The sequence below is a fragment of the Stegastes partitus genome, unplaced genomic scaffold, assembly GCF_000690725.1.
Source record: "Stegastes partitus isolate 25-593 unplaced genomic scaffold, Stegastes_partitus-1.0.2 Scaffold594, whole genome shotgun sequence".
NCBI classification, from domain to species: Eukaryota; Metazoa; Chordata; class Actinopteri; family Pomacentridae; genus Stegastes; species Stegastes partitus.
The window spans coordinates 131,596-153,261 of NW_007578325.1; the positions used below are offsets into that span (position 1 = coordinate 131,596).

A 21,666-nucleotide genomic window follows, 5' to 3' on the forward strand; every position below is an offset into this window, starting at 1 on the left:
GTATGCAACAGGGATGCAGCTTCTATTTGTCGCTGCAAAGTTCCTGTGTGTGGCTGTATTATATTCATAGAAAGGTCATGAGAAAACACAAATGCCTCACTGCGCTGTGCCAAATTAGATTGTGCACCTTCTGTGGTCTCGTTTCACCTCCGTCCACCTTCTGTGTCAGTCCCCCATGGATTGAGAACCCAAGGAGAAATGAGGCAGTCAGGAGCACTGAAGAAACTGGTACGCTACAGTTATTTGTATCTGCATAAACACACACACAACGCACTCAGCAAGGACACAGCAGGACTGCATGTTTTTGTGTGTCTGTGCGATCGAGAGAAAGTGAGAGAGATTTGCCCTCCCACTCATCCTTCTGTCACAGAGTGGTGTCGCACTAAATACCCTCCCTCTAACAATACAGTCACACATCACTCAAAGTGTCCTGCTCGACTCCCTCCCCCACCGAGAGGACAAATACCACCCCTCTCCCCATGTTCAGCGCACACACACACACACACACACACACCTGTCCCTCCTCTCACCTCTATACATCTCCATCTATGTCTCGCCCCTTCTGGTCTCTATTTCCAGCTCAGCAGATCACACATTCCTCTTTTGCTCTTTATTAATCTGTCCCTTGTAATTCACTCTGCATGCTGTGCTTGGCAGTTTCAGAAACAAGCACTTTGCGTCAATCTAAACGCGTTTAAATATAAAGCTTTGTATGCTTTTGGAAAGGTGTCTTCAGCGCTTATATGCGTTACAGGCTCGATAACACACACACACACACACAAGCATGCATAAACAGCAACCAACTTCAGCAGTGAAGTGGAGAGAAAAGAGAGCTGACCCTTGTTTGACAGCTAGAAACAGAATAAGCTCTTTTCCATTTTACGGCTTGTACTTTCTTCTTTTCCTTGAAAGATCACAGCTGTGTGTGTGTGTGTCTGTGTGTGTGTGTGTGTGCGCGCGCACGTGTTTAAAATCACTAAATCATTTCTTCTATGAGCTGAACTCTGTGCTATATTCAAAATAAATCTATTCTCACTACAAGCATAAAACGACAGATTACAATTTAAACGTTGCTTTCAAATATCTGCTCCTTTGTACATGTGTGTGTTTGTTTTTGTACCTAATATGATGCCGTTGGGGAATGCGGGTGGCTGCCAAACCACCCTAACGGATGACAATCGAACTTCTGGAAACACCATCCTGACAGGGGGGCCTGGAACTGGAGAGAAAAATAGAGAAGGGAGTTGGCAGCAGAATGAAAGGATATTAATACACAGTTAAAAAAACAGCAGAGAGCGCTGCTCAAAAGGACTCTTTCAGAACTGTAATGAGAAAGAGAGTACCTCAGCATCTGGCTCTTACATTCTAATATGTTAGCATGATGGCACTAAAGCTCACAGATGTATGTGCATATGCTCGCCACACACATAGACACACACTCACACACACACACGCACACCTACACACACACACAGACAGTATATACTGAGTGAGAGTCTTACACATTTTTAAGAGGCACTTAAAAATAGAAAATGTAATTTTCTTTCAACCTCACACCGACTCTGTCTTGTTCCTGATAAAAGTACATGTTCCACACCAGCAAATACATGTCAATGTGAGGGTGTGCACGTGTGTGTGTATCTGTACAGTAAGTGTGTGTGTGTGTGACAGACAGGATGGAGGTTCATTATACATTGACGGGAATTGACTTCCCTGCTTCTTGTTTTATCCTGAAATGAGAAAAACTTTTCAGACGTGACACTGTTTGATAGTGGAGGTGTGTGTGTGTGTGTGTGTGTGTGAGAGAGACTCTTCTTGTATGTGCGTTAATGAGCAAATGTGAGTCTTTGTATGTGTGTGTGTGTGTGTGTGCACGCCTGTGTGCTTGTGTTTTATCATTGAGTGAAGCCCAGACCGGGTTGCTGCCATTCTGAAGAGTCTGCCATGGTTACCAGATCTGTGCATCTGAAGACATCTGGTAACCATGGCACACGTTATCGCAAATAGCAACATATGTGTGCGCTCTGACAATAGAAGTGTAAGGATGTGAAAAACAGCTACAGACGTTTGAAAAAGGCAAATGTTCTGAGCAAACTATAGGACACAGAGGCCAGTGATCAGACAGAGATCCTACCATCTTCTTTGGTTCTGATCAGAATGGGGTTGCTGGGGGGGCCGTCTCCCATCCGTGTGTACGCCAGCACCTGCAGCACGTACACTCTGTATTTCTGGAGGACACCGAGGAGCATTGACACACTCCCCTCTCCTTCTGCCACCTCAACACTGGGGGGACCTTCAGAGCCTTTCTCGCTGTACAACACCTGCGCACGGTGACAAATACAAACATGTCGCACATTTAATTCACGTACACAATCAACAAAATGTATAACAATGAACATATGCATCCTGCAGTCTACGCCCTCTTGAGTGTTGGTATTGTACCTTTAAAGCTGTTGATATTCTATGTTTATAGGATTCTCAACAAACACCACTAAAAAGATCAAAACCAACTCTCTAAATTCTTCCAGACTTCTGCAGTCGAAAGCTTGTTCGTTCCCCTTCTTAAATGCAAATCGCAAAAGCAAAACTTAGTTACAAAATGCTTACTTAACAGTAAAACACTACAAATAAAATCCCAAATATAAAATAAGATAAAGTAGCTGGAATTAAAACAATAAATGCAATGAGCTAGGAAAAAAAAAATCGACAAATAAAAGTGACTTTTATTGGAAATTTACAAAGATAAGAAAGTTTTAGAGCAAAGGTCTGGCCACCTTTACAGGGTTTTTTCCACTCTGACTGGTGGAAAAACCCTGACATGTATTCCCACTGAGGCATCACAGTGGGGGAGAGCTGCATCCTCAGTGCCCAAACTGTGCCAGACTCTAGAGAGAAATCTCTTTTTGGAAACTCTCAATTCTTTAGTACCTTCTTATTGAATCTCTGTGGTTTGGAGTTGAGTTTCACTCTGGTGTCCCTATTTGTACATTCAGATATCAGCCTTACTTTACTGTCTCCTGATCGTTTTCAGCTGGATCAGAGCTGTTAAGTCGCTGCCGATGTAAAAGCTAAAAGCTAAAAGCTTTCCACTGGCAAATAGATGGGATGTGTTTATTGTGACAAAGTTATGGGACGTAATATGTGCTTCTCACAAAGTTAGCTTCATTAGCTATTCTGGGAAGCTATTTCACGTTTCTGTGCAGGGCAGTGGAAAAACACTTGCAGTGAGCTGGTGTGACTTGACTGATGGCGGCTGTTTGCAGAAAGACTGAGGCAGCGGTCAGGTTCATACAGAGTTGGTAAATCAATATACTTACAGGTCTGAACATGACCATTCAAGGCTTCAAACACAAGCCAGAAAATCTTCAAATCAAATCTAAAACTCACAGGTTTGTTAGCCATGGATCACAAGACTATTAGTGTTGAAGTGTCCTTGGGCAAGACACTGAACCCGAAGTTGCTCCCAGTGGCAGGCAGCACCTTGTATGGCAGCCCTGTCGCCAGCAGTGTATGAATGTGTGTGAATGGGTGAATGAGAAACACACTGTAAAGTGCCTTGAATACCACTAAGATGGAAAGATGCTATATAAGTGCAGATCATTTACTATTTGTATGGATGAGTCAGTCATACTGATGAACTGAGAAATGAAACTGAGCTGTGGTTCTCCTCAGCTGTATGGAGAATTTTAACAATTTAGGCTTTTGGTCTCTCCCATAGCATCATGTCTGACCACAGCAGGCCGCTGTTTGTAGCTTTGACCTGCTCAGCACCACACAGCCCTAGTTAGTGATTACCTGGTGAGCACGGTGGAACATTTAGCAACTAAAAAACTAGTTTTTCCAAAAATGACTGTTACGCTGATGTATAAACGGGCAATTATTTGTTCACATGCTCACCATAACTACTTTATAAAGTATAACTTGTTTCTGCTCAAAAAAAAAACAATAAAAACAATCTGTTACTAGAGGTCATATAATGTTGCACAAATTTTCTAAAACCTTTCTAGTTTTTACTGAATGTCCCTGAAGCAGGTATGAAAAGTGCATTTGTTGCCGACGACTTTCATTTGCTGACTTGTTGGGCTTGTAACTATTTACAGGGTACGTAAACAAATACATGTTCATCATAATGAAGTCAGTGATGGGACATTTGAGATGTGCAGCGATGTGACTCAGTGAAGTGTTTTGGACAACAAGGAAGGACAGTGGCACAGAGGAACGGGCTACATCACCTTACATCTTGAGTCCTTTTGTTGTTTTGTTCAACAATGAAAGTATAGAACATCACCAGACTTAACCTGAAAAAACTAAAGCTAATTGTGAAATTAAAATTATTCTTCACATCAAGGAAAAAATATACATCAGTAAACACTGTACATTCTGACACTCCTTTTTTTTTAGTCTTCATGAACTTGAACATCAATACTAAAGATGTTAAACTATTTGAAGAGAATACTGCCTGAAACCTGAGAGTCTAAAACAGAAATAGTCACAAGGCGTGCACGGCAGGAAGCTGGGGCAACTCTTCAGCATCTACTAGGGAATGGAAGGTGTTAAAGAGCTGCTGCTGGCAGCCACTTCCCATCTATTAACATGGTAGAAATGCTGCTCAGAGTGTTCCTCAGGAGGGCACAAGAAAACACACAGACGTGGAGTGTGATGTGCTTTGGGCATGGTTGATGATATGACCTGGATTTTATACAACAGTAAAAAAAGAAAAACATAGACTGGATGGTACTGGTTTATATCTCACAGCCACAGCCTGTTTTCTTTTGCAGATTTATGTATTTATAACACAACCATGTCCACGCAATTGAGAATAAACTCCCTCCCTTCTAAATCTTTGTTATGCTGTCTTGTGTTTGGGTGGAGATTAAGAGGTGCGCTCAGTATCACTTTTATATTAGCAAAAATATTTTGCACATTCTCTCTTTCGTAAATCCTGATGATAATGCTGAGGGGCATTACTTATATGGCAGTAAAAATGAAAAGCAACACTGCAAAAACACAATTAATGACAACTGGTGCTCGTATTCTCTTCATTTGAAAATCACCTAGGAAGCGGAGTGCATTATAAGAAACCGCTGCAACCACCAGAAACAGGTGCATCCACATTGAGCGTAGAAGATGAGGTGTGACTTTCAGTAAGTGATCAGAAAATGGGTGCACCTTGCACTTCACCATCAACATCATTCATCTCGTTCTTTCTGAGAAACCTGCACATCTGAGTGTGTGAACTACGTCACCATCTGGCATTGCAACAGAACAGGCTTCTCTGCCTTATTCTGGAAATATCGCCTCAGTGGAAGTATAATATGTCTGGACTTAAATGCCAATGTAGAACCTCCGAAGCATATTTAGACGGTAAATGTAGACACAACACATCCCATTTTCGTGCCTAAACTGCAGTGCATGCTCCAAATTACAAATAAACAAAGTACCTTCCAAAAACAACATGCTTTATGGTTTATTGTCCATTTCTCCTAAATGAACAACCCAGCTATTGCTTCTGGACTGCTTTTCTATGAAAGCGTATTTAAAATTAAAACCTTTCTCCTACGTATGCATGCAATTAAATACTCTGCCCCAAACACACTTACTGAAGCTGGGTGAGTTTAAAAGCAGTAATGTAAGAAGAACAAACTGGAGCGGTTACAGAATATTACATCATGTTCATCTTATATCAGATTTTTGAGTGCACGTCTGAGTGCATCAGGGAGTGTGTGAAGGTGCTGGAGGAAGTGATAATGGGTTGAGGGGGTCAAGTGAGAATGCCAGGGTGGAATTCTGCGTCTCTGTGTGCGTTTATTCACCTTATATCCAAGAATGACTCCATTCTTCTGCGCCCGAGGGAGAGCAGACCATGTGAGCAGGATGCTGGAGGAGCTTACTGCCTCAGCACTCACATTCACCGGCGATCCAGATGGAACTAGAGAACACACAAAGAAACACACACTCTGTTCAGTGCTACTTCACTTTCTGGACCAATCTTCGATTTTATCTCAATCATCTCCCCCCTACCCTCCCCTCTCTCCATCAATCTTCCCCTCACTGAAATAGAAGGAGAGTGTAGAGGGCAGAGCGAGGTGGCAGGATGAGAGGAGACACAGGGAGGTAATCAGAGCACTTTATTCCTCATCCATCTGCCTTTCTTATGCCCAGCTAATACAATATTTCACAGACATCTCTGTTGGACATTTGCAAAGAGGAAAGAGGATTAAATGAGGTCTGTGTTTATACCAGATTCGGCGGTGTGTGCCGCGACAGTCTGGCTCCACGGTCCTGGTCCTATAGAGTTGAAGGCTTGTATCTGAACCTGGTACTGGGTCCAGGGATTCAGAGCCTCCGCTGTGGCCTCACTGGTGCCCCCCACTCCCTTCACATCCTCAGTCCTGTCCTCCCCCTGGCCGTCTGTCCTCCACACACGCAGCCGGTAGCCCACGGTCCCCGGGCTGCTGTTGTACTCGGACTCCGGAAGAGGCTGGAAAGCACCAAAGAGTGAGATGGGAGGAGAGGGGGAAAAAAAGAGCAGATTAGAGAGAAATATTTTGCATTTATTATTCTTTTCATGTTGCCAAGGTCATGTCGCTCTCCTCCAAATGACATTTGAGTGCAAAGTTACTTTTAATGACTAAAACTAAACTTATGTCTGCTCAGAAGATGTCTACGCTATTTCCAGGACCATCTCCCAGGCTCATTTTTTGTTATTTTGATTTACAGGTTTTACACAATAGCAGGTGCAAGCATCTTCTAATGTGTGAGTATGTGTTGAGCACTGGTTGTCACGACAACTTGGGACAATTCATTCATTTTGATTTTGAACAATAAAAAGGGCGATTGTTAGATAGAAACACTGGTAAAGCTAATAATAATGATAGTATAGTTAACACACAGGAACATGCAGCTGTATAGAACAATAGAACACAGTTCCTAACAGCCAGTTCACAGTTTATGTATGAGAAATGTATTTATTATGACAGCAGGTCCTTAGAGGAACACAAGTGCATCTGGAAAATCCATAATGTAACGCTCAAACACAATAACAAATACACTCACACAGAACCATTTATAGCAAGATACAAGCAAATCTGATCATAAGATATAGCTAGAAAGATTAGCTATTACTCTAACCGATCCTATTTTATAGAATTAAACATTTATAACCTGACAAAAATATCTGTCACTTTGTCCAAATAATCCCCACCTTCTTAAAACCAATAAGAAAAGCAAGGTCAAAAAAAAAACACAAGCAAGAAATCTGTCAAGTGAATTCAGCAAAACAGCTTTAAGAAAAATGTGAGCATCTAGGACCCCATCACTCATAGTAACAAGTTAAACCCTAAAATAAACACACATATATATAGAGAGCTGAGTCCTGACAACTGACGTTAATTTGACATAAGTCACGTTTAGGTCTCCACAATATGATACAATGACAGACACAAATGCACACTCAGAAGCGAAAAGACCTTTTTTTAAGCGCTCGAGAGTGTGGCTATTTTTGTGATTATGTCAACTCTGAAGTACGTCAAAACACCTTTTACTGTTTTCTCCCCCTTTGACATCCCATCTCCTGATCCTTCTCTTTCTATCTCCCTCTATTTCTCTGTCTTAGTCACCCTCTGTCATTGCCTCTTACTCACTTCCATTCTCATTTCCTGTGACCCTCTCTCCCTCTCTCTTGTCCACACTTTTTCTCTGTCATCTCATCCTCTCCACTCTGCCCGTGACCCACCATGTGATTATGCATTACTTCCACAGCCACCTATTACTCATTACCCTAAAATCATGTTAGCAGAAAGTTCAGGCTGTTCACAGTATATAATTCCACCGAGGACTTCAACCAGCATTGTACAGTGGTTGCTCTGTGCTGTGCAACAGATAAGAAAGTGAGACACCCAGTCATTTTAAATACCCTAGTGATTTAGCTCAGCTTAGCATTTAGGAGCCATAATACAGAATGTCACATTAGCTTTATTACCCTTAATATGCAGCTTAGAATAATAGCCTTAGCTAAAACCATTGTGATGGTTCCATTACAGCAGAAAACCTAGCATCGCTGAGTCTGGGTGCTAACACGCAGGTACAATCCCATTAGCATGCTGCACAGGTAGCCTATAGCGCCTCAGTGTCTGTGTCTGATTTGACAGGCTCTTTTTCTCATTCCAGCTCTTAAATGGAAAATACTCTGCTCTCCATTTATGTTATAATAGAAGAGGGGAAGGGGGAGTAAAAGAGGAGACAGAGGGAAAAAGAGGGATGAAGAGCAGGAACAAGAGCAACAACAACAAAAAAAAGAAAAAGAATAGACAGTGAGGAGAAAATTACATTGTAGTTTGTGCTGCTAGTGGTTCAGGGAAAAGTGACAGATTAGTGTTAGCACTGATAACCAGGAGAGACACTGATTATCGGCTGTCAGCCACTCAACCTGTTTAGCCCGGTTGCTGGGGAGTGCACCAGCACATGCATATGCACACAAGCACTGATATTAAATATTAGAGAAAATACACACAGAGGCAGCGCAAAGAAACAAAGGAAATCCCAGTCAAATTAGCACTGTTTGAAGAGGATAAAAAGAAGCGAGTACATCATATGAAACATGACTTAAATATTACTTAAATGTCAAATGATTCAAAACCGTATTCGCTCTCACTAATTGCATTATTTCTAAGTTGAACACTTGGGTATTTGCTCCTGTTTAACATTAAAAACTGACAATTTAGATTTACTATATTGAAAATAACACCCCACAGGAGGATCGCAAGGCAACAAAATTCAGTATACTTTTCATTACTGAGATTGAAATCTTTCATTTTTTTCAGTTCCTTGTACGCCCACCTTTATTTTTAATGACGGACTCAGCAGACTTTTATTGGATCCAAGTCAGGTGGTTTACATGGCAAGGGAAAGTTTTCATTTTTTCTTCTTTAGAAACTCTTTGGAAACATTTGTGTGATATTGACAGTGTTGTTTGAATTGCTATAATACTGGAATATTCCTCTTCTGTCAAGCCACTGCAGACTGGGAGTCTTCATGTCAGACAGTATTTTGGTAGATCTTCTGGCGTCCATGGTGCCATCTATAAACGTCATCTTCCCAACGCCTTTCACACTCATGCAGCCTCTTCTCATCACATTCACACTCCTGTGCGTCACTTTTGGGACTATGCATTCATTCACTGTGGTAGCAAAATGTTGGACCGCATCTGAGCTAAAATACAGATCTTGGTCTCTCGTGTATTCCAGCTAAGTTTCATCTGGCAGTTTCGTGCCAAAGAGAAAGCAAAGGATATTTTGTTTAGAAGCCATCTCGAGGTAGATGTTATACACTGTCCCTCACACTGTCTGAGCAGTTACAGAAACTCTGATTTCCATTGATAATGCTTGTGCCAAGTCTGAAGCACTTGCTCATTTGATTTTTAGAAGCCAAGTGTGAATGAAGCACACTGTCTGTGGCGTCATTTCAGAGGGATGGCAACTGCAGCTTAGATTAGTCTCGCAATCAGATTTTTCAGCTCCTCTGGTGATTCTTTTCAGTGTGGAGCCATGATGCAGTCATGCAAATAGACACAGCCCATAGGTCCAAAACTGGGAATGTTTTGGTGTTGACAGGCCACTTTTTTTTACTGTGTCCATGTAATTAGGCTAACTGGAAACGACAGACGTGCTTAGTTTCTTTTCAGTGATCACAAGTTTTTAAAGTTGTGTGTCACTGATCACAGGTGTATTTGCTTTTGTTGCCTTGAGATTCAACTTTGGCATCTATATTTTTGATATCGTCTTTACAAACAAGTTGCTTTTGATTGTTCATAAGGAGAAATACTCCACTTTTTAACTTTGAATAAATGCAATTGTGGGTGATGACATTTGAAATCAGTTGACATTTAAGCAATATCACACAGTAGTGTACTGAAATTTGTAGTACACTGTAGACTGTGTGTGTGTGTGTGTGTGTCTTCTTTTTTCCGTACCTTCCAGTTGAAACGCAGGCTGGTCTGTGTGGCTGACAGAAGGGTGAGGTTGGAGGGGTGCGTGTCGGGGGCAGCCTGCAGGGTTTGAATCAGCCTAGAGGGGGCGCTCATGGGGCTGGAACCCACAATGTTCACCTGCTGCATCCTGAACCTGATGACAACAGAAAGAAACGTTAAAGGAGCACTCTCGTCAAGAAAAGCTGTTCCAAGAACCTCTTTAAAAAAATCAAATGAAAATCAAGTGTTTTATCCTGTTAACATGCCATTATGGTGCTTTTTTATCCTCTAGAAGACAAATCTTGGGTGAAATAAGCAGTCAGCACTATGGCTAAGCATTTCCACCTTGAAACTACAGTCTGCTGAGTCTTAAAAGCAGACGTCCATTGTTTCATATGTAACAAACTTAAGGGTACAGTTCTGTCAACTTGAAGGGTGGGGTTTTCTGTACGACTATTCTTAGGGAGTCAGTTTCCAGGACAAACATGTTTGGTCACATTACTCCAATATTACAAACTGCTATTGTGTAGCTTTACAGTGTTTCAACAGAGCTGTAGGTGAGCTGGTGTGCTCAGCTGGAACGAGTGGTGGAGATGTGGGTGAAAAGGGAAGTGGAGACTTAATAGATTTGTGCACTCTGGAGGAAGCAGTGGTGTGGAGTTACATCTAAGCCATTTGAAAGCAGGAACAGAGTGTTTTAATAGGTTTAAAAAAACTCCCAAATATGTAATTTTGATACATAGAGATGAGTTTTTAGGGTTTAATCAATGATCAGAGAGGAATTTTAATCTCTTTTGGGGCTCCGAAATCTGAAAGATAATTCTTATAGCACCATATCGATCAGGGGTTCTGAAAGGGTTTGGAGACTTCACAGTTTATAAGAAAAAGCCTGCAGGTGTGCACTGGTTTAATACACTGGTTCAAATGTTTGCAAATCTAATGACAGTCCCATCAGCCTCAGTTGGACTCTGTGTTTAGAACTCATTAGCAGATGATGGATCGCTAACACGCTCAACTAAAATGTGAGCACAGTAGAAATTACACCTGCTTGACGTAAGCATCTTATCACTGTCACTGTGAGAATGTTAGCGAACTGATGGTGGCATTCAGTTTAAAGCTGACACGCAGCCTCTGAGAGCTGCTAGCATGTTTGTAACAAGTACACACAACTTGGCATGACCAGCAAATTATTTTGCAATTTTGGTGACCACAAGTGATAGAAGTCTATCCCAACTGACTCAGGGTGAAGGCAGGGGACACCCTGGACAGGTCACCAGTCTATCACAGGGCTACACTTAGAGACAGACAACCAAGCACACGCACATCCACACCTACGGACAATTTAGAATCACCAATTAACCTCAACATGTTTTTGGACTGTGTGGGAGGAAGAACCCGGAGAGAACCCACGCTGCACGGGGAGAACATGCAAACTCCCCGCAGAAAGATCCCGGGTGTCCTCACCGGGACGCGAACTGGCGACCATTTTGCTGCGAGGCAACGGTGCTAACTACCGAGCCACCTTACAGCCCACAGATGAACATATGTTGCAAAACTATGTTGTTCGACATGGAATGAATAGGTATCGGACTGTTGCTGCAAGAATAGTGGTGCTGCTGGCTATGGCTGTGCACACAATTAATAAAAACGCTAATTAATACATCAGGCTCAGTGGTTGCTGCATATTTAAATAGACTCCTGTATATTTCTTAGACTTATTTATATAAAAATACAAAATATTAGTCCTTATTAATCCAATAGGGGAGAAAAATAAGTCTACAGGGTCAGTTATGAATAAATTCTGTTGTATTGTCTGCAGAATTCAGTCATTAATGAAGATGTTCATGCTGTGCCAGGTGTGCATAAAGTATGCAAGGTTCTGGAGAAGCAGTGTTATCCTTCATCATCCAGCTGGTCTGTGCAGAACAACACGTAAAAAATAACGCAAAAATAGTGCTTCTGTTGCCACAACATGCTTTAATTTATGTTTATCCTTTCTTTAGCTCGAGCTGTTGTGAGAACTGACAGCGTTTTGGCGGTGAACTCTTGTCGTCACTTTTTATTAAAAATCCAACTTGGATTCTGTGAGACATTTAGATCCTGACCGACCCTGTTGCATGTCAGGCGACAGAAGATTAATGAAGTCGCTGCTGTCTCATCGCAAATTACACACAGCCCCCTATCAGAACAGAAACTACAGATGATTAGAGACGTTTGATCAACTGCATGGAGAAGATCTGACATTCAACAAGCTTTTGTCACCAGTACTTACATTTCTTTAGAAATCTGCGTTACTGTATCGCTCTGATGTGGATTATATTTGTAAGAATCTTCCTCGATTACGCTGAAAATTGTAATTTGATGCACATATTGATCAGCTGCAGATGAATGCTTGGCAAATGCAAAAAGGCCACACTTAACATGATGTTGGAGTAGTTATGAATGTGCACCTCTGCCAGAAAAAGCCAAGAAAACTTCTCTGTGTCTACAATAAGACTTGGGTCTGAGCAGATTTTTAATGCAGATGCAATTTCATGCCAAAACGTGCACACAAATTAAACTGTGCTGCCTAATCAGCATACCCACAGTTTCAGCTGTGCCTCCTTTCCCACCTCACATTAGTTTGATGCCAGGAAATTACCAAACAGACGCAAAAAAAAAAAAAAAAAAAAAAGTAGACTTGGGGAAAATTGCAGAAAAGCTCAGGTGACCCAACAGCTGAGTGGTCGGAGCTTAAAAATGCTCTCAGCAGCTGAGTCTCCCGCTGAACTCCTAACTGCACCTTTGCTGCATGTCACTCTCCTGCTTTCTTTCACCTATTTTCTGTCAATCTCTACTGACAGCAACTCTCCAGTAAAGGTAAAATGCCACAAAAAATCTCTCTAACGGGAATAAAGCCTGCACTCGTCATAGCACTTGATTTGTGCCCCGTTAAACCCACCAGAAAGAAAATAAGAAGAGAGTTCATTATAGAAGTGCCTAAGTTGGACATGGGGAGTTGTCAAGTGGAACGGTGGATGTTCCTCACGCCAGTATTTCATTTTATATATTGTATATAATATTTCCGACTGATTACACAGTGTGTCTGTCTAAATTTAAAATTAAGCAATGGAGTGACAAGACTTATATCAGCATACATTTTCTGATGTACTCGGAGGCCTGAATGCTGTCACGGTTGGTTAGCAACCTTGAAAATATTGTAGGAAAAAAACTGCAAACATATTGTCTTGCCTCACAGGTAAAATGGGTCCATAGACAAATAGACTTCAAAGCCTTGAAGAGTGAAAAAGACTATTTCGATTATTTGTGCTTATGTCTTTGTGCCATTTGTTTCACCACTAAAAAATAGAATGGGTTTGGCAGTATCATTTTCAGGTGAAACTGCTAGCAGAGGTTGTTTATTTGTCTCAGGGAACCCAAGATTCAGTCAGTAAAAGAGATATAACTATGCAGACATGTAGACACGCACAAAGGCATGAGGGAGTGTTACTTTTGTGACTTGTAAATGCAACTATGCCTCAGCATGGCTGTAAGTGATAAAATGTGCGAGCGCGCAAAGTGTGTGCGAGAGACTACATCTATGAGTTGTCGCCCCTGTATTGGGAGATAGAGAGCAGGGTGTAAAGAGGGACTTAAAGCAGGGGATAAGAAATACAGACAAGTGCATCACTTCATCTAACGTCCCAATGGTGTCGCCTGTGACAACATAATCCCTGCGAGTGTTCGATGTGTGCATACACACACCGCAATCCCATTACAGATGAAGGCACAGATACAGAGAGCAAGAAGCAGACATAGACAGATAACCTGATAAATGCAGAAGATAGACAGACGGATAGATAGAGAAGAAGAGGGAGAGAGAGAGAGAGAGGAGGAAGAGATGCTGCTGTTCACAGTGGCAATAGATCACGCTCACAAAATGCAAGCTCCCCACAGCCCTTGAGGAAGGATTACAGACACTCCTCTCTCCTCCTCTTCCCTCTTCTCCTTGTTTCTCATCCCTTTGTATCCTCTTCCCTTTAATGCTCTCTGCTGTCCTTCCCGCTTTCTCATCACCTTTCTTCTCCCCTGCCCTCATCGCTCTCCTTCCCTCTCCCCCTCTCTTTCCCTCTAGCTAGTTGGGGGAGGGTAATAAGGATCTGCATGCAGCAGCTGTGAAGGTGCTGACAAACAGAAAAGTCTCAGATGGAACTGTCTCTCTGTGTGTCTGTGTGATTTATCTAACTTCACCTGAGCCTTGCAATACTGCAGAGACTGGCGGAGGGTGAGATGTGTGCGAGCGAGCCGGCGTGTGTGTGTGTGTGTGTGTGTGTGTGTGTGTGCTTGTGCAGCTGGCAGCGCTTGAGTACGTTCTTGTGCAGGCTGTGCTTCTTTTGCTGCTCACCTGTACTGAGTGAACGGAGTGAGGTCGGGGATCTCAAGTGTGTCTGCATCCGGCTGGTTGTCTTTCTGGTAGACAACTCTCCACACCTCCTCCTTTCCATCCTCCTTTACCACCTGTTTAAGAGGGAGTATATTACGAACCACTTTACCTCGCGCTGAACATAAAAGTGCACTTGCAACACAGAGACACACACACACCTGTCCTTCTACTATCCATCGCGATATGGTGGTCTTGCCATCAGGACCGGGACGGAACCTAAGAGTTGCTGTTCGAGGGCTGATGTTTGAGATGACCAAGTTAGAAGGAGCACCAGGGAGTTCTGCCAAGAGAAAAGAGAACGTTTTACTCAAAGCAACAAAAAATCAAGAGAATTAGCCATTATGCAGCTAGTGCCTGCAGGTCATTTCACATCAACACATTTAATATATTCTCACAGATACATAAAATGTTTACGAACCAAAAACCCACGGGATTATTGCGCTCATAATAATGTTATTTATGAAAATAGCAGTTGGTGCACCACATGTCTGATGTTTTAAAAGGTACTTTCAAGTTCTCTGACATTAATGAAACACCTCTGCTTGCTTGTGCTTCCACACCCACATGCAACACACACGCTATTTACAGAGACCGGCTTTTTGTTCTGCGCAAAAAGGAAAGTAACATCACAGCAAATTATTCCAAGACGACTGATCAAAAGAAACGAGCAAACACTAATAACACTTTAATACAGAGACTTTTCCATGAAGGGATAAAAATATGTACAGTGCCAGAATTGACAAAAATGTCATCAGAGCTACAGCGTGGCTTATCTCTAATAACGCTGATAATAGAAATAGAAAACGAGGGGAATCATGTTGCCAATAATGACATGAGTACAAAAAAGCCTTAAAATAGGAATGAGCCAAGAAATTGCCTTCAGTCCTTTAAAAAAAAAAAAAAAAAAGTGTCATTGTGTCCATGCTTAGCCATAAAAGAAAAGAAAAGACCGGCCAGAGAAAAAGAAAAGTTAATTTCAACTTAAGCACAAGCACTTATGCCACAGCTGTATATTTCTCTCTGTCAGAGTAATTTATGTCAGATTTCCAAGGTCGACAACACAATACAGACAGAGATAAATCTGTACACCAGTGGAGCTGAATTAAATGAACAGTTCACTATATTCCAATGAGGGCCTATAAATGTCTGTGTAGGCTGCACACCTGTGAAATTATGTTTGACCTATTCCTATTCTGATATTGTTCCATCTCCATGGCAATAATGAGTGGCAGGAAACAGGCAGTGTGGCTGACCAGCTGTGGCAGCCTGAATGGCCCCGCCTCGCTGGAGGGGAATGAGAAACTGAAACATATGGGGACCACCTGATCGCTTAGACCAAATCCCTGTTGCACGTACAATAACGAGGAAATCGGTGGACGATAGACAGACCTCATCTAGGCACAGCTGACAATGTAGCTGATACACAGGATATTATCATACTTAAAGTCTAAAGTATTTCCATCTTGCAGTTTCTTTCCTCCTGCCAAAAAGAAAAAATCTATGATTAAAATGTAAAAGGACCTACTTTAAAAGCTATTTTTTTGTGAGGATAACTTGTTCAGGAAAGATAATTAGACAATAACTGTCATCCCCAACTGGCAAACTGTGCACACTTGAAAGCCAAGCGCGACAGTATCAATAACTGGAAGAAAGAATAATTGGAAATCAACTAATTCAGCTAACAGTACAAAGACAATTCTCTGACAATAGCATCATTGATGTAACCCAAGTGAGTTTGTTGGCATGTGCGGCTAAACACCATCGACTAAAAGTTTGAATAGCTGCTTCTGTCACATTCAAACTGAGTTCTGCTCTGACTTTGGTCGACAACAACCAGAAAACAACTATTATTTTCTCCCGGTAGAGCTTTTTTCTTTTCCGGTAGAGCTTTTTTCTTTTTCTTTTTTTTTTTTTTTCCTTAACCTGGAATAAATCATAGGGGAATAATAATACGTTTTGTATGCACAATTCAACCAGAACTAAATATTCCTATGAAAGCTTTTTACAACTCAACCTTTCAAATGCCACACACAATTTATAGCTGGCTCTGAACAGACTTCTTCACTGACAGCTGTTGAATTGAATTGGCATTGGCCTGGCAGGCAGCGCACATGACAACAGCTCTGGAGACGCAGACTGAAATCCTGTTCTGTTTTTTTTTTTTTTTTTTTAAATCATGAGCTAACGGTTGAAATGTGGCAGCTTGTTTCTGTTAATGAAATTGACACAATCAAAAATCATCCCACTCCGCTTTGCTCTAAATCGTCTCACTCCATCACAACAAGAGCGAGCACTTCCGACCCACTTTTCAAACACTCTTCTCTGCTGTGTTTGGTTTATATACTTGGTATCTCTGGATGGTGTAAGTGCTCTGGTGTAATCTGCTGTAATCCATCCAATTCTGCCGCAGAATTACAAGTACCATATTTGCTGAACATGACAGAATACATATCTGTAAAGCCGACGTGTTTAACCAAACGGCGTGTGCAGTAACACATCAGTCCACCGAAGCACATCAGGCAGAGTTTTTAGAATACCTGAGTGGATTTGGCATTATTGTAACTTGACAACATAACATGACCGTGCCCAGTTATTATGCAAACAAGGCATCACTTAGTAACAGTAAGAATGAGGCACATGTGTGCATCACATGACAAATTAGAGCTATCAGCTCCCACTGCTCTGTAAATGCATGCAGCAAACTTGTAAGGGTTATAATGTGGAAATGTTGGTATCAGCTGCCTTGCTCAGATGAATGACAAAATTCTCTCAACTCCATGAATACATGAATAAATAAACAAGACAAGAATCTATGCTCAGTGGATCTCTCTCTTTCTTTCTTTCTCTCTCTCTTTCTCTCACTCTGTCTCTGCTCATTCTTTAGTTCTTTTTCCTAATCTTCAGTCCTCCATCTTTCCTTCAGTCTTTTGCTTTCATGAATTAATGAAAAACCTCTGAATCTAAGAACTGTCTGTATCCATCTTGCTTTCACTTTTTCTGCTTTTATTCATAAATTAGTAATCAGAAAATGTTAGGACAAAAATCGTGCTGTATGAGCTGGGTTTTTCCTCCATTCTCCTCTGTTTCCTCTCCGTCCATTTCTGAAAGACTTTGGTCTTCTGTTCTTTGGAGATTGCATTTTCTTGTGTTGTCTGTTCTTCCCTCATTATGTCTCTCTATCTTCTCTCCCTTCTTCAGTCCTGCTCTTTGATTGTCTCTTGCCCTCTCTCTTCCATGGCTGCATTCCCTCCACTTTGCCATTTGCAGTTAATCAGCACTAATAATGATTGCAACTTGGCCTTAGTCCAGTCACACAAACTCATCATGTGCACAAAAGTGTTTTGTGCACATGGTATATACACACACAAATACAACTTAGGCTACAACACTCCCTGAGATTCTGTAAATGACCAACGCGCATGTGTGTGTGTGTGACTGCATGTGGATGTGTGTGTTGGCTGTGTGGGTGATGATTCATGGATGCACAGTAACAGCCACTTATCAGCCCGAGGAAAGACAATGGCATCGTGAAAGCTCATCAGTCATATTTACTCTGCACACACACACAAACGCGCACCGCCGCATACACACAGGCGGAAAACTGTTTTTAACATCCACCGTCACCGTGTGTTCCTGTTTATTTATTGTACCTGGTGGGACTCCAGTGGAGATAGTGGAGGATGTGACCACGCCCCGTCCTGCCGCGGTGAGCGCAGCAACCTGTAGTGTGTACACGGTGGTGGAGGTGAGGCCGGTCAGCTGGTACTGCAGGGTGGAGTTAGACAGGGAACGTTCCTCATGACTCGACTCTACCGTAGACACTTCCCACCTCAGCACGTAGCCTGCAGGGTGTGGAGGACACGCTGGGTTAATAAAGGTGCATACAGACATGAGCCGACATGTGTACACACAAACACACATGCACAGGCACACACACTTACATATAATGGGAGGCAGAGAGCCAAAAAGGAGGAAAGAGTATGGGAAGGGTAACTACAGTCAAAATCCCTGTCTGTCCCTTTGCATCTTTGCAATCATGCATCACACTCCACTACCTTCAAATGTGTGTACGTGTGAGCAAGGCCACTTGTGTGTAAAGCCCTGGAGAGAGTGAATGGTCCCTCATCTGTCTCCCTGCTCACCAGGTGCTGGATGAAAAGCAGGTTGAGGAGAAAAGAGTAAATGTGCAAGGTGACCTTGATTGAATACCCATTTTCCCACTCCTCTGAGTGTGTAAGCTGACTGTAAAGTCACTGCTGCCTTGTGCTGCTAGACTGCGGCCTCGTTGTATAGGTGCCTGATGAATGTTGGACATGATTCAGCCACAACAACACAAAGACGCACAGCAGCATCAACGTAGAGTAATCGCTTAATCCACAGCATCTTGCCGTGTTCACCAGCAACATTGTCTAACAGAACCACAGAGCAGCTGAGGCAAAATGAATTGGGGGGAGAAAGTGCCTTGAGCTCTGCGATGTGCCACACAAACAAGACCCTGGGTGATGGGAGGCGTAGGATGAGGGCATGTTCGAGATTATGTGAGAAGACAAGCTGCAGAGGGAAGGGATTAGCTGATGATGAATCAGTGTACACAAACACAGTGTCAGAGGCAGGAGGGTGTCTGTGGAAGTCAGAGAGAGCAGTAAGAAACAGAGCTGAGAACTCAGACAGAAACAGTAGAAGTTTGAGGGTTCCCTCAAGGAGATGCTTTTACATTTTTACTTGAATTAGTCATTCTTCAGACCTAGAGAGAATACATTTGAATTGGAAATGATGGACATGTAATCTCTCATCATTGTGTGCATTGCTTTCTGGCAAGAATACACAACTCAAACTTAATTTGAGCTTGTCTCATCACAACTGTTAATGGGACTGAAAATAACATGGCGGAATGAAAGTTTCTTGATTATGGAGCAAATGACGAGTGACTATTTAGAGTTTTGTTATGCTGTTGTAGTTTTACTGTCTACTTGTAACGCTCTAACCAGTTATGATGCCGTTCTTGTCTTCAGGTTCTGCCCAGCTGACTTTTAGTGATGTGTCCAAGATTTCAGTGAAGCTCAGGTGGCGAACGGGTCCAGGTGCTGAAAAAAAAGAAAGACAAACACACATTCATTCGGTACTTCAGATCATTTTTCCTATTTTTTAACTTTATCAGTGATCAGATTTTAGTGACTCACCCCTGCGCATAAACACACATCTCTTGCCTGTGCAGCCTATTACCTAATGCTCATCCACTTCACACATCACCTCCTAATCATATCTGCATTGACCAGCGTACACACACACACACACACACCTACACACACACACCTACACACACACACACACACAGGTGCACGCAAGCCTGTCATTTCTCATTTCATCCATGGCTCTCTAACCTCTCTCCCTGCAGAGCGATTAAGCTATTCATCTGAGACATTCAATAACACTCACACACAATCACACACACACACACACACATGCAAAAAGCTATCATCAAGCAAGAATTACACCCACCGTTAACCCTGCAACACGCCCAGCAACCAATCAATACCTGTCCACCGCTGTGTGTATGTATGTGGGAGCTCGTGCGTTCGCGTGTGCACACACATGCCTTCTAATATCCCTTTCCCACTCAATAATTGCTGGTTGGTAATAATTGCTTGTCTGTCTGCCTATAGGCTATTGTGTTTATTTGATGGTGCGACTGTGTGCACGTGTACTTGTAACTGGGAGTGGCAGCTATTATGTTTATCCATGGAACAGTAGGCTATAAATACCAGTAAGCCTCAAAACATATGAATCAATTCTCTTTAAAAAGACACAGTCAAGAAAAAATGAGAGCGAGGAGGCAGCGGGGAAACTGAGAACAAAGAAATTAAAAAGAAGTGAAATACAAGTAAGAGAAAACAGGGGGTGTTTGTGTATTGTGTGCACTGAGTATTGTGTACACAGCTGTGTATCACACTGATAAAAACAGCTGGACTGAACACAGGGAGAGCCAATACATTTTCATTATTATTCACAGGGGAGGCTGACAGAGTGTTCTTTGTGTTGTGCGCTGGCTTTATTCACACTGATGTGTGTGTCTGTGTGTGTCTGTGTGTGTGTGTGTAAACTCACTGTCCTCATGTGTCTGCAGCAGGGTGGGTGGGCTGCGGGGGCCATCTCCAGGTGTGGTGAAGCAGAGGGTGGAGCCAAAGTACCAGGTGAATTTCTTGAGTCCGCTGACTAATCCCGTGTGGCGTGAACCGGGGTAGTCTGGAGTGATGGTTACTATGGTCACGTCTTCTGGAGACTGCTCCGGCCACACCAGCAGCTGTGTTCAATTAGAAAAACGGTCATTGTTGATATCAATATCTAATGAATCTTCACCAAGTCTGTTGACCATCAGAGTTATTTTATTTATTGTACATTTCCACTATTTTTTTTTTGTTTAATCATTTATTTTGGCTCAACAGCTTCAGGCTACTGGATCCAGTCTTATTATCCAGACTGCATTTATGAAGCAAAACTTATTTGTACCACAGTATGGGATGTGGTTAATCTTTTCAAATTAGGCTGATACCCAAGAGTTTTTGTGATTAAAGTTTAAAGCTGCCAAATGCGATTTAGAAATTTGTCAAAATGGCAAAACAATATTCATGTTTTTATTCCCTGGAAAAGTTATTTGCATTCCAAATTAGCATTTATTTACGTATCGACGTAGCACTTAACATAAATCCCTGTCGGCAGGCCATTGTCAGTCATAACAGCATCTAAGAAAAGTTTGATTATCAGTCCAACTAAACGCCTAATGAAAGGTTAATTTCACTCTATAGCAAGACTGCATCTATATTCAGAACCACAGCAGTTTGCGTTTGCGTTATTGCTTTAGCCACAAAAACACACAGGGAAAAGCACACACTTACATATTCATAATGAGAGATAAGCCTCGGGGAGCACTCGGATAGGGTACCCGTATTTATAGATCCTAATAAATAAATAAATAACTGTCTAAAATGTAAACTCAGAGCCAACTTTTAATCTGAATTAAACTGAGCAACGGTTTAGTGGTGCATAAAAAAAGACCTTGTTTATACAAAAGTTGCATGATGATGGAATTTAAAATGCTTCTTTAATGGTATCATGCATTGAGACATTTACATATGTTAAAGCTACACTGAGAGCAGGGGTGAAAAGTAAAGCTTCCATTTGTATCTGCATTCGATAACTCCGAGAACTCTGACCCGTGATCTTACTGCTGCGTTTTCTCGCTGCTTTGTGTGTGCTGAGACCTGCTGTCTCAAAGCTT

The 21,666-nt window shown here is 42.1% G+C and overlaps 1 protein-coding gene across 1 annotated transcript in view; it reads right to left on the reverse strand.

The window, feature by feature from the left end:
• The window catches only part of LOC103362696 (protein sidekick-1-like), a gene marked incomplete at its 5' end in the record, with an annotated part of 63,050 nt that overhangs the window by 10,693 nt on the left and 30,691 nt on the right, over positions 1–21,666 (reverse strand). The window contains 9 exons of the mRNA XM_008289128.1: positions 2,135–2,321; positions 5,814–5,929; positions 6,241–6,481; positions 9,971–10,121; positions 14,352–14,464; positions 14,549–14,670; positions 18,041–18,232; positions 19,376–19,474; positions 20,496–20,691. Coding sequence (XP_008287350.1) covers positions 2,135–2,321; positions 5,814–5,929; positions 6,241–6,481; positions 9,971–10,121; positions 14,352–14,464; positions 14,549–14,670; positions 18,041–18,232; positions 19,376–19,474; positions 20,496–20,691 — 1,417 coding nt within the window. The remainder of the gene's footprint in view (positions 1–2,134; positions 2,322–5,813; positions 5,930–6,240; positions 6,482–9,970; positions 10,122–14,351; positions 14,465–14,548; positions 14,671–18,040; positions 18,233–19,375; positions 19,475–20,495; positions 20,692–21,666) is intronic.